The following is a 15,811-nucleotide window of genomic DNA, read 5'->3' on the forward strand; positions in this document are numbered from 1 at the left end:
ATGGAAGTTTCCTTTTCATTTGTCCATTTCCCCACATGACATCCTTTTCCTAGAGACTAAAGAATTTCCTCTTCTTGACGTTTTCTTTTCTTGGCAATACTGGGTTTGAACCTAAGGCTTCCAGCTTGCAAGGCTTGAGCCATGCCTCCAGCCCTTTTTGCTCTGGGTATTTTGGAGATAGGGTCTTCCCATTTTATGTTTCTCACCATTGCTGGGATGTCAGGCTTAGGCCACCATGCCCTGCTTTTTTATGTTGGGGTGTCGCAAATGTTTTTGCCTAGTCTGGCCTGGAATCCCAATCCTCTGGCTCTAAGCAGCCTCCCCTATAACATGGGATGACAGGCTCTTGCTACCATGCCTAGCTACTGGTTGAGATGAGGTCTTTTGGGCTGGCCTCGAACCTTGATCCTCCTGATTTTAGCCTCCCAAGTAGTTAGAATTACAGGCGAAAGTCACTTGCACCTGGCTCCCTTCTTAACTTTTTTTTTTGGTGGTACTGGGGTTTGAACTCAGGACTTTCTGCACTTTCTAGGCTGGTGGCTCTACCACGTGATTTATCTTTGGTTAAAAGTTGGAAACTTTGCCCAGATTTATTACCTATTAACTATGTGTCTTGGGGCTTAATACAGTTTTTCTGTCAAGCCACCCCAAATGAGTCACAGGGAAAAGGAAGTGGTGCTCCTGATGGCATAGTTACCTTTGGCTGTAGCTAGCTGTGGTCTCCCTCCAAACCTGATTATAGTCCACTTTTCTTCCCCTCGACTTTCACATGGTTAAGAAGGCTCTTTCAGGGCAGAAGAGTGAAACGCATGCATTTAGGGAACCCTAAATGATTAAGAATACCTAATCAGTACTTGGTAAACGAGACATGACACACATAGGTCCATTTACATTTTCCACATAGCTTCAGTGCTGTTACTATAGTGTACCGACGTATGTACAAACAGAACTCTGGGCTTCTGTAGAACTATAGAACTACAGAACTGATGGTTATTTAGCTGAAGCCACTTGCTGCTCATGAAATGAGTGGTGTTAGGATGGTGGCACCAGTGGGACTTGGCTGGGGACAACTATGTCCTTGCTGAATGCAAGGGTCTCACGCTCTCCTGCCTTCACTTTAGCAAGACTTCACAGAACAACCAAGACTCCCAAGTGCTGAGAAGCCATCTGGCTGTCACTGGAACTGGACCCCATTTAGGAAGTCTGTTCTCTGCTTATTAGCTGTGACATTTGGAGTCAGTGCAGTAAATTCTGAACCAATTCCAGGTGAGAAGGTACTAATGCAGTTTTGTTTTTAAGACTTGCTGAAATAAAAATGCTTAGAATCTGGGTGTGGTGGTGTATGCCTGTAATGTCAGCACTTGGAAGACTGAGCCAGGAGGATCACGAATTTCAGGCCAGCCTGACCCTGTCTCAAAAACAAAACTTTTTTTTTTTTTGGTGGTACTGGGGTTTGAACTCAGCCTACACCTTGAGCCACTCCACCAACCCTTTTTTGTGAAGGCTTTTTTCAAGATACTCACAAACTATTTGTCAGGGCTGTCTTTGAACCTCTATCTTCCTGATGTCTGCCTCCTGAGTAGCTAGGATTACAGGCGTGAGCCACCAGTGCCTGACCAGCTGTTCTTGTGGGACTGTAAGCCATGCAAATCTCATCTCTCCTGTAGTAGGTCACAGTGTCTTCCTCTAGTGCTATTGTGAGAATAAAAGATGTCGGTAAGTTTCTTAGCTCAGTGCCTGCCATAAGGCCAGTGGGTGTTAATATAACAGGCTCCATGTTTTGGATAGCTTCCCCACCCACTATGGGTGCTGAAGAAGTTATGAATAAAAGAAAAAAAAAGTGGGTTTTGGATAGCTTTATCTTGTTTTGTTTTTTGATTATACTGGAGTTGGAATTCAAGGACCTTGCACTTGATAGAAAGGCACTCTACCACTTGAATCATGCCTCCAGCCCTTTTTGCTCTAGTTGTTTTCCAAGTAGGGTCTCCCACTTATGCCCAGGCTAGCCTGGACTATGAACCTCCTATTTATGCTTCCCACAACAGCTGGGATGACAGGCACGTGCCACTGCTTGAGATGGGAGTCTCATGAACTTTTTGCCCAGACTGGCCTCGAACCATAATCCGAATCTCTGCCTCCTTAGTAATTAGGCATGAGTCACCATGCATGCATGGCTGATTTTTGATAGCTTTAAATAAATGCATCAGCAGATGGAAATTGGCAGAGTGAAAAGGACTGTCAGTGGAAAACTGATAGTTTTCATCATTCATTAAAACTTTGTATGCTGGAGGACTGGCTGTGTGGCTCAAATGGAAGAGCACTTTCCTAGCAAGCACAAGGCCCTGAGCTCAAACCCTGATGCTGCCCACAAAAAAGCAAAACTTTTGCATGTGGAGATTGGTGGTACATGCCTGTTACCTACTGGGGAAGCAGAGGTACGAGAATCACAGGTGGAGTCTGGCCCAAGCAACAGCATGAAACCCTATCAGAAAAAAAAAGCTGGAAGCAAAAGGACTGGGGGCATGGTTCAAGTGGTAGAATAGGCAGACAGCCCTGAAACAAAACAAAGCTTTGCATACATTTATACATACATACTGTGCTTTGATTTAAGCTGTAGCATTGCGCAGGAAGAAGTCTGTTGAAACAGGTATTGTTAAAACACCTGTTTTATAGGCACAATAGAGCTGGATGCCAGTGGTTCACACCTGTAATGCTAGCTACTCAGGATGCAGAGATCAGAAGAATGGTGGTTTGAAGCCAGCCTTGGCAAATAGTTCTTGAGACCCTATCTCAAAGAATCCCATCACAAAATAGGTCTGGTGGAGTGGCTTAAATGGTAAGAGTGCCTGCCTTACAAGCTTGAGGTCCCGAGTTCAAACCCCCTCCAAGAAAATACGTATATACACACACACACACATGTATGTATATTTATAAATAATATATATATATTTAAAATACACACACACACTAGGCCTCATGTAGCAATTTGACATAAGAATATTTCCCCAGCCAACTTTTGTCAGTACATTCAGGTGGCTTTACATGAATTTGCCCAATTTATCCCCAAGAAACAAGAACCAAAAACAACAGCCCAAAGAATGGATGGAAATCTCTTCTGATGTGGTAGATTCTGATTCCTACCATGAAGTAGATTCAGGAAGGCACTTAAGTTTTTGGGTGAAAGCAAAAACTGTTCCTGTGAGCCAAACATGGGAGTCCTGAGGCAGTTCTGTTATGGCACCTCCACACATGGCCCTGAAGTGGGCCTAAATAAGACTTGTGAAGTTAATGATTAACCCAGAATTTGTCTCAACTTCTTATTCCACAGGGCTGCAAGCTGCTCACCTGCAGAGGTGACTACAGAAAGCAGCATGTCCCCTTTGCTCCTCCAGGCTGGACTGGTGGTTCTGAGTCTAGTGACTTCCACTGGAAGTCAGAAGGCAGACTCCCTAAGCAGCTCTGGGGACCAACCACTCTTCCATGGAGCTGATCGCCATGACTTTGCCATCATGATCCCTCCAGGAGGCTCGGAATGCTTCTGGCAATTTGCCCACCAGACTGGATATTTCTATTTCAGTTATGAGGTATGTGAGTTCCTCTGGCTATACTGGAGACTTTTTTTTGCCTTTTGAGAAGTGAGTCAGGTTTTAGACTAAACCAAGGTCTGGTTGTCTATCATATTGTGACACTAATCTGTTAATGAAATGGAACTGCAATCAGGGGCAACTCTGTGAAAGCTGAATGAATAACCAACAGGAGCGAAAGCATATGGCTTGGCTTCTCAAACCAGGATCTACAGAGTGTACACAAAACCATGGAAAAACTGTGCTTCCCTCTGAAGAGCTAACCATCCCCTAACTCCAATTTGGGGATGAGAGGAGACAGAATGTATTTTTAAAATATAGAAACAACATGGAGCTGGGTGCCGGAGGCTTACACCTGTAATCCTAACTACTCAGGAGGCAGAGATCGGGAGAATCAAGGTTCAAAGCCAGCAGGACAAATAGTTCTTGAGACCCTATCTTGAAAATGCCCCACACAAAACAGGGCTGGTGAAGTGACTCAAGTGGTAGAGTGCCTGCCTAGCAAGTGTGCGGCCCTGAGTTCAAACCCAAGTACCACAAAGAAAAAAAAAAAGAAAAACGAGATAGCACAAAATCAAATCAAAAAGTCACATGATTTTTGGAGACTGACCCAGATTTCAGAGACAATGGTTTTAGTTAATTGGGGTGGGGAGACAACATGCATTCTTGTCTTTAGCAGTAATGCCGCCAAACTGGAGAATCACTGGGCCAAGGTTTCTCTATGCAGCCAGACAATCTTGCTTTTTTAATTTATTTACTATCTTTTTGTGGTACTAAGGTTTGAACTCAGGGACTCAGGCTTTCTAGGTAGGTGCTCTACCTCTTGAACCACTCCATCAGGCGCCTTTTTGTTGTTGGGTATTTTAGAGATAGGGTCTCACAAAGTATTTGCTCAGGCTGGCTTTGAACTGCACTCTTCCTGATTTCTGCCTCCTGAGTAGCTAGGTTTACAGGCGTGAGCCACTGGCATGTAACTTCAAGCCTGTTTCTTTTAGGAAGGTAAATGTGTTCAAATTATCTGTCCCTCAGTCAAGCACTTTCACCCATCCTGTGGTTTTATACCATACTGCAAAGAAAGGTGAACTCAATATTAAAGTTAGCAGCTGTTTCCTTCGTTCTTTATCTAAGAAACCTTTTAACTTTCTAATTTTTGTTTACATAGTAATAGACTATGTTAATCTTACTCTACTCCACTGTAACTTATTTTAAATGAACTTACCAGAGCTTTTTCTTATCTCTGATTTCATATTAGAACAGTAGCTACTAGTCAGCTTACTATAGCTAGGGCTTATCCAGTTTGGGGACATTGTCCATGGAGTGCCTGCTGTGGGCACTGGTTGTCAAGCAGCAAACACCCAAATCTGGGTCACCATCAGGAGCTCAACAGTCAAGCAAGCTCACCAAGAACTCCTCCTATCAACTGATCATGACAGCTTTATGGCAGGAGACATACTTTCTTCCTCAGCGGGGGGGGGGCTGTCAGCATTCTGGGAGATTCTTTGTCCTACAGATCTGTGTCTGACATTGCAGAAAGCTCAGTGTTGATGTGTTTCCTCCTATACATCATGATTGTGACAACTAAAAAGTCCCCTCAATTCCAGACTCTGAGGAAGAAGTTGGGTGGGCAGTAGTATCACAGATGGAACCACTGGGCCAATGATGATGGGATGTCAATCTTACCAACTTGCTGGCTTCTCAGTGATGGAGCAGGGCCTTTTCTCCCTCTTTAATGGTCTTGGCAGGTTCAGCGGATACTTGGGATGTCACATGATGGGCATGTTTCTGCCACCGCACATACCCCACGGGGATTCCTCATAGACACCTCCCAGGATGTTCGGGGCCAGATTAACTTTGCTACCCAAGAAACAGGTCTGTTTCCTTCCCAACAGCTATTATAATAATCACGGGTTTCTATGAAGTTGGAAAAATAGTGAAAAAATTCAGCCTTCAACACTAACCCCATGTTCCTGGAAACCACTGATATCTAGAATATCAAGTAGCAGTCCAGTGGCAGTTTGGGGGCAGAGTCTCAAAGTGACCCTTAAAATTCCAAGGTCCAGAAGCTCAATTTTTTTTAATCTCATCATCTTCCAATTGATCAGATTCTGGGAATGTGACTAAAACAGAGACCATTTGTAATATAGAATCTAATTAATAAATTTATTAAAGGGTAACATTTCTTTCCAGTCATCAGAATACTTCAGCCAGTTACTAAAAGCAGATTTAGAACAAAAGGAAATGCATGTCCATGTGAGATACTCACCCACCACCACAAAGCTCTCCTCCAGCTGAAAACTCCTACAGTCAGATCAAGCCTGCCTACATGAGCAGCAAGCCAGTCTTAACTGCTCTCTTTATTAGCCAGATGTTTCCCAACAAAGGCATCAGACAGTCCTTCATCAGATCTTTCACTGAGGACTCACACTGGTCCCACAAGGTACTCACTCAGTATTAAAGGATATTTAGCGTGTTTGGCCCCAACATGCCAGAAGGGCATTCCAATCATTGAGACTTTCAAAAATTGCCACACATTTCTAATTCTACCACCAATTCCTCCACCACCACCATACACAAAGAGAGGTGACACTGGTGTTCTCAATTCAAAATGCCTCTAATAGAAACCCCAAACATCAGTCACTGAACAGAACACCTTGGAGCCAATCACTCCATTTAGGGCATTTCTTTTATTCATAAGGCATCAACTTTTCCCCTGGTTTCAAGATAGTTTGCCCAGTTCTAATGGAGCAAAGAAAAAGGCAAATATTATGTTCTTAGTTTCAACTCAATCTGTTGAGCAGGAGTTCCTCAGTAAAAGATGTGGGAATTACAGGTTGGAAGAGCAAGAACTCTTTTCTACCCAGTACTGAACTAAATAAACTACCTTTATTAAAAGGTAATTATTGCTAATATTCAGTAAAATAAGTTGCATGTAAGACCAGCATCCTTTTTGCCAAAACAGAAAGTTTTTGTACTTCCTAAGTAAAAAAGCATTATACTGGCAATTTTAAAACTGAGAAGCTGGGTGTGGTGTTACATACCTGTAATGTCAGCACTCAGGAAGCTGAAGTAGGAGGACAAGCAGTTCCAGGCCAGCCTGGGCTACATTGTGAGGTCTTAAATAAAAAAATGAAAATAAAACAACCTGAGCACCAGTGGCTCATGCCTGTTATCCTAGCTACTCAGGAGACAGTGATCAGTAGGATCACAGTTCAAAGCCCACCCGGGCAAACAGTTTATGAGATCCTATCTTTAAAAAACCCATCACATGGAGAAAAACCAGCCTCTTCAACAAAAATTGCTGGGAAAACTGGTTAGCAGTCTGCAAAAAACTGAAACTAGCTCCACATATATCACCCTATATCAATATTAACTCAAAATGGATCAAGGATCTTAATATCAGACCCCAAACTCTAAAGTTGATACAGGAAAGAGTAGGAAATACTCTGGAGTTAGTAGGTATAGGTAAGAACTTTCTCAACGAAACCCAGCAGCACAGCAACTAAGAGATAGCATAGATAAATGGGACCTCATAAAACTAAAAAGCTTCTGTTCATCAAAAGAAATGGTCTCTAAACTGAAGAGAACACCCACAGAGTGGGAGAAAATATTTGCCAGCTACACATCAGACAAAGGACTGATAACCAGAATATATAGGGAACTTAAAAACTAAATTCTCCCAAAACTAATGAACCAATAAAGAAATGGGCAAGTGAACTAAACAGAACTTTCTCAAAAGAAGAAATTCAAATGGCCAAAAAACACATGAAAGAATGCTCACCATCTCTAGCAATAAAGGAAATGCAAATTAAAACCACACTAAGATTCCACCTCACCCGTTAGAATAGCCATCATTAGCAACACCACCAACAACAGGTGTTGGCGAGGATGCGGGGGAAAAAGGAACCCTCTTACACTGCTGGTGGGAATGTAAACTAGTACAACCACTCTGGAAAAAAATTTGGAGGCTACTTAAAAAGCTAGACATTGATCTACCATTTGATCCAGCAATACCACTCTTGGGGATATACCCAAAAGACTGTGACACAGGTTACTCCAGAGGCACCTGCACACCCATGTTTATTGCGGCACTATTCATAATAGCCAAGTTACGGAAACAGCCAAGATGCCCCAGTACTGACCAATGGATCAAGAAAATGTGGTATCTATACACAATGGAATTTTATGCAGCCATGAAGAACGAAATGTTACCATTCGCTGGTAAATGGATGGAATTGGAGAACATCATTCTGAGTGAGGTTAGCCTGGCCCAAAAGACCAAAAATCGTATGTTTTCCCTCATATGTGGACATTAGATCAAGGGCAAACACAAGGGGATTGAACTTTGATCACAAGCTAAAAGCTAGAGCACACAAGGGAGATATGAGGATAGGTAAGACACCTAAAAAATTAGCTAGCATTTGTTGCCCTTAACGCAGAGAAACTAAAGCAGATACCTTAAAAGCAACTGAGGCCAATAGGAGAAGGGGAGCAGGAACTACAGAAAAGGTGAGATCAAAAAGAATTAACCTAGAAGGTAACACACACACAGAGGAAATTAATGTGAGTCAACTCCCTGTATAGCTATCCTTATCTCAACCAGCAAAAACCCTTGTTCCTTCCTATTATTGCTTATACTCTCTCTTCAACAAAATTAGAGATAAGGGCAAAATAGTTTCTGCCAGGTATCGAGGGGGTGGAGTGGGTGGTAAGGGAGGGGGTGGGGGCAGGGGGGAGAAATGACCCAAGCCTTGTATGCACATATGAATAATAAAAAATAAAAACAAAAATAAAAAAACCCATCACAAAAAAGGGCTGGTGGAATGGCTCAAGGTGTAGGCCCTGAGTTCAAACCCTAGTACCATAAAAAAAAAAAGTAAACAAATCTGAGGGACAGGTATATAGAGAGGAAATTTGTAAACTTATGACAGGGTGGGAGAACAAAGACTTGGTAATGATCTGGAATTCCTACAGGTTTCTATCAGCTTTGTCTTAAAAATGACCAAAATCACTTTGGTTCTGTGCAAGTGTACCTCAACTTTGGCATCTTCTATGAGGGACTGGAGATGGACCACAAACAGAGTCAAAGAAAACAACTTAATGATACTCTGGATGCAATTGAGGTAATAGTGTTTTGTGGGAGAAAACACCCCTGGGAACTGGTATTAAATTTGGAGGAGAGATATAAAAAGTATGAGAGTAATATTCACTAAGGACTCATACAGGTAGAAATCAGACAAGAGATTTGAATCATTTAATGTTTATGACTTGGAGCTCTTGAAATTCCTATTTTAATATGAAGGATGGGCAAATCATGGCTCACAGGCCAAATCTGGCCACTACCTTTTCTTTTTTGGGTAAGACAGGGTTTTGAACTCACAGAGCAGGTGCTCTACCAAGCCACACCTCCAGTGCATTTTGCTCTGGTTGTTATTTTTTGGGTAGTTCTGGAGTTTGGACTCAGGGCCTCGCACTTGTTAGGCAGGAACTCTTACCACTTGAGCCACTCTGCCAGCCCTGTTTTGTGTTGGATATTTTTTAAGATAGGGTCTCAAGAACTATTTGCTCAGGCTGGCTTTGAACCTCGATCCTCTTGATCTCTGCCTCATGAGTAGGTAGGATCACAAGCAGGAGCCATCAAGTGCACCTGGCTGCTCTGGTTGTTTTTTACTTCTTTATTTTTTTGGTGGGACTGAGGTTTGAACTTAGGACTTTACGCTTGCAAAGCAGGTGCTCTACCACTTGAGCCACACCTCCAGTGCTCCTCTGGTTATTTGGGAGTTTCATGAACTATTTTGTAGGCTAGCCTTGAACCATGATCTGCCCAATCTCAACCTAAATGGCTAGGATACCCAGCTATTTTTTTTTTAATTTGAGGTATAATTTATATACCATATTATCCACTAACAATTAAATGCTTTTTAGTATATACACAAGTTGTGCAACCACATCCCCAGCATCTAATCCAGAACAATTTTATCACCTCCAAATGAAGCCCTGTACCCATTCACCACTCTCCTTCCGCCGCACCCCAAGACCCTGCAGCCCTGACAATCACTAAATTCTGTTTCTATAGACTGAACCTATTTACACTTCACATAAATGGAATCATATGTGGTCTTTTGTGATGGGCTTCTTTTACTTGGCATGTAGGCCCACCCACTTAGCATTATGGGCACTTTATTCATTCCTTTTTTATGGTCAGATGTCCTACTGTACACATACACTTTTGCTTATGCACTCATCAGGTGGTGGATATTTGGGTTGTTTCCATCTTTTGGTTATCACAATGTTGCGGTGAAACTTGCATAGGAACTTTTGTGTTAACGTTCATTTCTGTATACTTAAAAGTGGAAATGGTGGTTCATGCAACTGTTTAACATTGTGAGGAACCACCAAATTGCATTTCATAGTGGCCGAGCCATTTCATCCCGCCACAAGCAGTTAGGAGGGTTCCCATTCCTACTTCCCTAACACTTGCTGTTGTCTATTATACCCATCCTACTGGGTGTGAAGTGGCATCTTGTGTTAATTTCCCTAATGATTAAATATCTTTTCATGTGCTTTACTGACCATGTGTGTATCTTCTCTGGGAAATGTCTATTCTAATCCTTTGCCCATTTCAAAACTGGGAGTTAGCTCAGTGGTACAGTGCATGCCCAACATCCACAAGAACCTGAGTTCAAGAAAAAAAAACTTTTTATTTTAGTTTTACTTACATATTCTGAATTCAAGTCCCTGGTCAGACATGATTTATAGATATTTTCTCCCATTTTTTTAGTCCTGGGGCTTGAACTCAGGGCTTTGTGCTTAGGAGGCAGTTGCCCTATTGCTTGAGCCACGCCTCCAGTACCTGTCCTTCCACTTTGTATAGTCTCCACAGTGTATAAAAAGCTCACTCACTGTTTTGTAAATGTAAGTTTTACTGGAACACAGCCATGTGTATTTGACAATTACACATTATTCAGGGCTGCTTTGGTGCTACAATAGCGAAACCTCCTTAACACAGAACCTGCAGGCAGACCTCATCACTTAGAAGGGTAACAATGTGCTGAGTACATGTTCAAATCTAGAGATGATCTGTGGAGGGCTGGGGGGATGGCTCAAGTTGCACAGCACCTGCCTAGAGATCTGTGGAAGAGCTCCTAGTTAGAATACAATAAATTTTTTCAATGTTAAAATTTTGGGGGTTGGAGATGTAGCTCAGTGGTAGTGTTTCCCTAGTGTGTGAAGCCCTGAGTTTGGGCCTTTTTTTCTTGCAAGGGGGTGGGGGGAGGGAGAGTAGAGAACTGAACCCAGCACCTTGCACATGGTAGACAAGCACTCACTGAGCATCTCTATCTTCCCCCCCAAAAAACTATAGTCTAAACCAAAAAAAGTAGGATGTATCACCAACCCTAAGTAGTACAGTTACAATCATGAGTGAATTATTTGACTTCTAGATAACTTAGTGCTGGCAAGTACCCACATAAGAATGGGAGGGAGGGGATTCCTTTCTTTTATCTCCTTTTTCCACAGGATAGTTCACAAAGGGTGCAGAACAATGTCTTTCACATGTGGCGATTCTACAACTTTGCCAGGATGAGGCAAACGGCTGACCTTTTCCTTCTCCAATCAAACCATGCCTATGTGAACTGGTGGTCAGCAGCCCAGAGCCTTGCTATTATTATTTCTGGGATCCTGCAGCTGTATTTCTTGAAGCGTCTCTTCAGTGGTCCAACAACTACTGACACAAAGAAGCCAAGATGCTAAGCAGACTACAGCATTCTGGCTTTTCTTCTGGAGCAGCAGTTTTGTCAAAGCTTCAGTCAAATCAATTTTGAAAAGTTACTGAAAAAAAATCAATTGAATGCTTTTGTCTATTGCACTCATCAATAAAGGCAAAATGGCAATAAAATACTAGAAATGCAAAAGTTCTGAGGCTGGCTATTTCTAAAATGTATAAATGCTAAGCTCAAAATACTGTTCCTCATCCAGCAGTCCCTTAGCATTCACTGACTCTTTTTAGATATTAACAGAAAGCTGCTGAAGGGGGGGAGAAAGTCAAAAAGGATTTGACAAAATCAGGTTTGTTTACATAAAATAACAAAGTTGCTAGCGTACCTTTTTATAGTTGAAAATATTTTAAGAGATGTCACCTTTGGATTTTGTTTGCTGGAGGCGTAGCTCAAGCAGTAGAGCACATGCCTCACAAGTGTGAAGCCCTGCATTCAAAACCCAATACTGCCTCCCCCCCGCCACCCCGCCCCGGCCCCGACAAATTGCTTTGTTTTACAATACAGTTTTAAAAACTTTTGGCTGTGAAATGTCATTATCGTTTAAAAACATTTTAATAATTCTAAAAAAATAATCTAGGGTTATGGGGAAGACAAAGGAGCTAAATAATTATTTCACAGTCTTTGATTAATACTTTTAGCCCAATTTCATCAGGTAAGTAAAGGCTCATAAAATGAGTCATGTTTTATGAAATCAAAGTGATAAAAAAAAAAAAATTTCATCCTAGGATCATCCCAAGACTGAAAAATGTAAAAAACAAGACAATATAATCAAATTACACTCCTGAGACCGTATACTTAGTACAGAAATAACATATAAAATAACTCTTAATATTTACTTTTTACCTACTGTTTGCCAGGTACTGTGCTAGATGCTTTATAATTATGATTACTATTCCTAAAAAACATTCTTAGGTTGACGATTAAAACTGTTTTTCAGTTTTGTCTTTTTTTTAAACAGAGGAAGAAAACAAAACTTCTTAAAGTTGAACAACTCATCCAAGGCCATGTATCTGGCAGGTGACATAATTGGAGTTTCATTCAAGTTTTTCTTCCTTACCTATAGCACTTACCGTACAGAAAAGTAGCTGAGTAAGTTGCATTTATTATTTTAACCTAATTTCATTTATAAAACCCCAAGCATGGCCTACTATTCTTGCATGGCATTGACTTGTATTTAATGATATTAATAAAGAAAATCCATTGTATTCTTACCACGAGTCTGGAAAACAAAGTGTTATCACAGGTAACAAGCTATTCTTGTTCCAGTTCAACAATTAGAACTTGCTACTTAAAATAAGTAGCCTTCTGATTCAAATAGCTACTCAGGAGGCAGAGATCAGGAGGGCTGCAGTTCTAAGCCAGCCTGGGCAAATAGTTTGAGAAACTCTATCTCAAAAATACTCAACACAAAAAAGGGTTGGTGGACTAGCTCAAGGTGAAGGTCCTGAGTTCAAACCCCAGTACTGCAAATATTCTACTTAGTCCCAAACACAAAACATCTGAAATCTCATTTTTTCTTTTGGATTTTTGAGACAGGGTTTCCCTATGTAGCCCAGGCAGGCCTTAAACTCTTGATCCTCCTGTGTCCACCTCTGGAGTACCTGAAACACTATTTTTCTGTATAGTAAGAACCCAACCTGTACTTGTTAGTGATAGACAATATTAATCTAAAGAGTCCCTGTATCCAGTGTTGACAAAATAACATGATGGAGGTGTCTACACAGACACTGGAAACAAAGCTAGGCCCTTTCTGCACAGCAGTAAGTCCTTGAGATGACTTCACTTTAAGTCAACGTCTCTTCATGCCGTACATACTCTCCAATGTCCGCTTGATGGAACACCACAATTGCCATGGGGTCTACTTTCCTGCAGTCTTGTGTAGACTTTGCTGCTACCCCAAAACCCTGGGATTCAAAAGAAGAAACACTAATTTACTCAAGTCATCAATAAGCCCATGTTGAGGGCTGAATAACATTATTTTTTTAGCTGATCTTCACAAAGACAGTACTTCAAACTGTCCTACTAATGAAAGGGAATCCTATCTAAGAAAGTACACCTTCCTCTCTTCCTCCTTCCCTTCTCTTTTTCTTTTTTTGTGGTACCAGAGTTTGAACTACTGGCCTTGTTCTTGCTGGGTAGGTGCTCAATCACCTAAGCTACTTCCCAGCCCCTTTTTTTGATATGCATCTTCCTGGAGCTGGCCTCAAAGGCATGCTCCACCATACTGGATCATATTTACAGAGATATGTCAAACCATCCTTTGGGCCCTCTGCTGCAAAAGTCAAATCAAGTCTCAAATAATGCCTTTTTAATTGTACTCTCTAGTATCACAGATGTAAGACAGTAATTTCTTATAATCTGTAAATGTAAAATGCCTTGTATCTGCCTTATGATATGAAGTAATGCTTTATTGGAGCTGATTTTAACGTCACTCTAGAATGTTTTCTTTCCAGATGATGATTCAGAAGCTAATAAAAAAGAAGGGTCACAGCCTGGTGCTGGTGGCTCACACCTGTAATGCTAGTTAATCAGGAGACAGAGATCAGGAGGACTGAGGTTTAAGGCCAGCCCAGGCAAATAATTCATGAGATCCTATCTTGAAAATACCCAAGGAAAAAAAGAGCTGGTGGAGTGGTTCAAGTGGTAAGTGTCTGCCTAGCAAGTGTGAGGCCCCAAATTAAAAAAGAAAAGAATGGAAGAATGGTCAGCCAGGTGCCAGTGGCTTACACCTGCAATCCTAGCTACTTTGGAGGGTGAGATCCGGAGGATCAAGGTTAGAGGCCAGCCTACACAAATATTTCTTGAGACTGCCATCTCCAAAATAACCAGACCAACATGGACTGGAGGCGTGGCTCAAATGGTAGAGAGTACCTACTTTGCAAACATGAAGCCCTGAGTTCAAACCCCAGTCATATCAAAAATAAATAAACCTGGAAAAGCTGTTGTGTAACACACTGGTATTACTGGCTTTTTTATATAAATGTAAATATATATGCAAGCATATATACATATATACTTATAATTTGAACTTCTGGAAACTTTATGCCTGTCAATTTTGGAAAAAATTACCCTAGTGTAATGTATTGAGTTTGCATCGTACTAAAATTAATCACCATGTTGGTCTAGAAACAAATTTGTTTTCCCATTCATACAGAGGCAATGCACTATAATTAACTACATAATTACAGAAACTAATACAGTATTCTCTAGAAAAAAGTTCTGATCTTTGCGGAATTCAAAGGGGGCCGAGAAGTTAATCTTTCAGGACAGATTGAAAATACAATCATCGTGAATGAAAAGGTGCTTGGTTTTTGGAGTAACTACCACCTCCACTCACCAAAGGGATGTCTGCCATGGAGTACACCACCACGCCCTGGTACTGAGAAGTGTTTTCAGTGATTCGACCCAGACCAGATTTTATCACATGGTTTCCATACAGGAAGGACTGCTCTGCTCCAGGTTTTATCCACACTTTATACTGTAAGAAAGAATTAAAATCCCAAGAAACAGCAGTTAAGTTAGGTACTGGTTCTGTGATTGTGGGGCCTGGGTGGAAAGAAAAGCACGTTTCCTTGTACTCGTTCATCTTCCGAACAGAACTGCCACAAAGTTCTTTTCTTAACTCTACAAGCAATGTACTCCCTGGACACTTCAACGGTTCTTTTTCTGGACCCCGAGATCCTCATCACAGCACTGCTTTGTGGCGTGGAGCTGGTCTATGCACCGGTCTTTTTACTTTGCTGGGATAACTGCATTAGGCAGCTGTACGGTGCTCCAACCCCACAGCCCCTAACCATAGTCACGTGCCCTCTCAGGGCAAAGAGGCTGCCTCACCCTAGCCCTCATCGGTGACTTCATCTGCCGTGGCAAAATGGAACCAGTTCACAAACCTTGGCATAGGGTGCAAGGTAATCCAGAGCTGTAATGTGCAACCGGAACTTGTGGGTCTTAGTGAATTTTCCGAAGCAGGTTCCCAGTGACATCAGCTTGTCCCCGGAGATGTTGGCGGCCAGCTTCAGGATCTTCTCACTCATGTAGTACACCCGGTCATTGTGCAGCCTGAAGCAGTAGGTGCCGTCGGGCCTGTCGACCAGCAGCTGGAGGTTCTCCCCTATGCTGAAGGCAAAAGAGGGTGGGGGCTGCGCCCGAACGGACTCGTCCGGAACCGCGGCCTCCTCCCCCAACGCCCCACCAAACGCACACGCCCCCGTCCACCTCGCGCGCTCCTACTATTTCGCGATCTTCTCGAACATGACCCGAGTCTCCTCTTCCGTCAAAGGCCGCATTTTCCCGCTGCGTCCGATCACCGGATCCTCGTGCCTCAGTAGCCGGAAACGGAAGTCGGCCGCCTACCGGGTTCCTGGCAACTCCAAAACCTGACTCTCTAGCCGCGATCAGGCTTTCCTCGCGTTGGCGCCCCCTAGTTTGGAGGACCGTGGGGGCGGGGAGAAC

At 42.3% G+C, this 15,811-nt stretch overlaps 2 protein-coding genes across 2 annotated transcripts; one reads left to right on the top strand and one right to left on the bottom strand.

Annotated features, from left to right (window-relative positions):
* Nucleotides 1-11,527, top strand: Tmed6 (transmembrane p24 trafficking protein 6). The gene is made up of 4 exons (XM_020175315.2): nt 1-3,584; nt 5,327-5,453; nt 8,556-8,704; nt 11,100-11,527. The coding sequence occupies exons 1-4, from the start codon at nt 3,372-3,374 to the stop codon at nt 11,331-11,333; spliced, it is 723 nt and encodes a 240-aa protein (XP_020030904.1). The 5' UTR covers nt 1-3,371; the 3' UTR covers nt 11,334-11,527.
* Nucleotides 11,528-11,892: 365 nt separating this feature from the next.
* Nip7 (nucleolar pre-rRNA processing protein NIP7) lies at nt 11,893-15,742 on the bottom strand. The gene is made up of 4 exons (XM_020175314.2): nt 15,590-15,742; nt 15,250-15,475; nt 14,697-14,837; nt 11,893-13,263 (listed from the first exon to the last, which is right to left on the bottom strand). Exons 1-4 carry the CDS (start codon nt 15,643-15,645, stop codon nt 13,144-13,146), a joined length of 543 nt encoding a protein of 180 aa, XP_020030903.1. The 5' UTR covers nt 15,646-15,742; the 3' UTR covers nt 11,893-13,143.
* Nucleotides 15,743-15,811: the final 69 nt, after the last annotated feature.

This window comes from Castor canadensis, chromosome 15 (assembly GCF_047511655.1).
Source record: "Castor canadensis chromosome 15, mCasCan1.hap1v2, whole genome shotgun sequence".
Classification (NCBI taxonomy): Eukaryota; Metazoa; Chordata; class Mammalia; order Rodentia; family Castoridae; genus Castor; species Castor canadensis.

What these genes read in the sequence shown, in the direction of transcription:
- Tmed6 (XM_020175315.2), top strand. Translation starts at nt 3,372, where the DNA reads ATGTCCCCTTTGCTCCTCCAGGCTGGACTGGTGGTTCTGAGTCTAGTG. An exon ending in CTTTGCTACCCAAGAAACAG is followed by an intron (nt 5,454 to 8,555) that starts GTCTGTTTCCTT and finishes GAATTCCTACAG; the next exon opens with GTTTCTATCAGCTTTGTCTT. An exon ending in ATACTCTGGATGCAATTGAG is followed by an intron (nt 8,705 to 11,099) that starts GTAATAGTGTTT and finishes CTTTTTCCACAG; the next exon opens with GATAGTTCACAAAGGGTGCA.
- Nip7 (XM_020175314.2), bottom strand. Translation starts at nt 15,645, where the DNA reads ATGCGGCCTTTGACGGAAGAGGAGACTCGGGTCATGTTCGAGAAGATC. An exon ending in ACCTTGCACCCTATGCCAAG is followed by an intron (nt 14,838 to 15,249) that starts GTTTGTGAACTG and finishes TCTTTCTTACAG; the next exon opens with TATAAAGTGTGGATAAAACC. An exon ending in CCATGGCAGACATCCCTTTG is followed by an intron (nt 13,264 to 14,696) that starts GTGAGTGGAGGT and finishes TTTGAATCCCAG; the next exon opens with GGTTTTGGGGTAGCAGCAAA.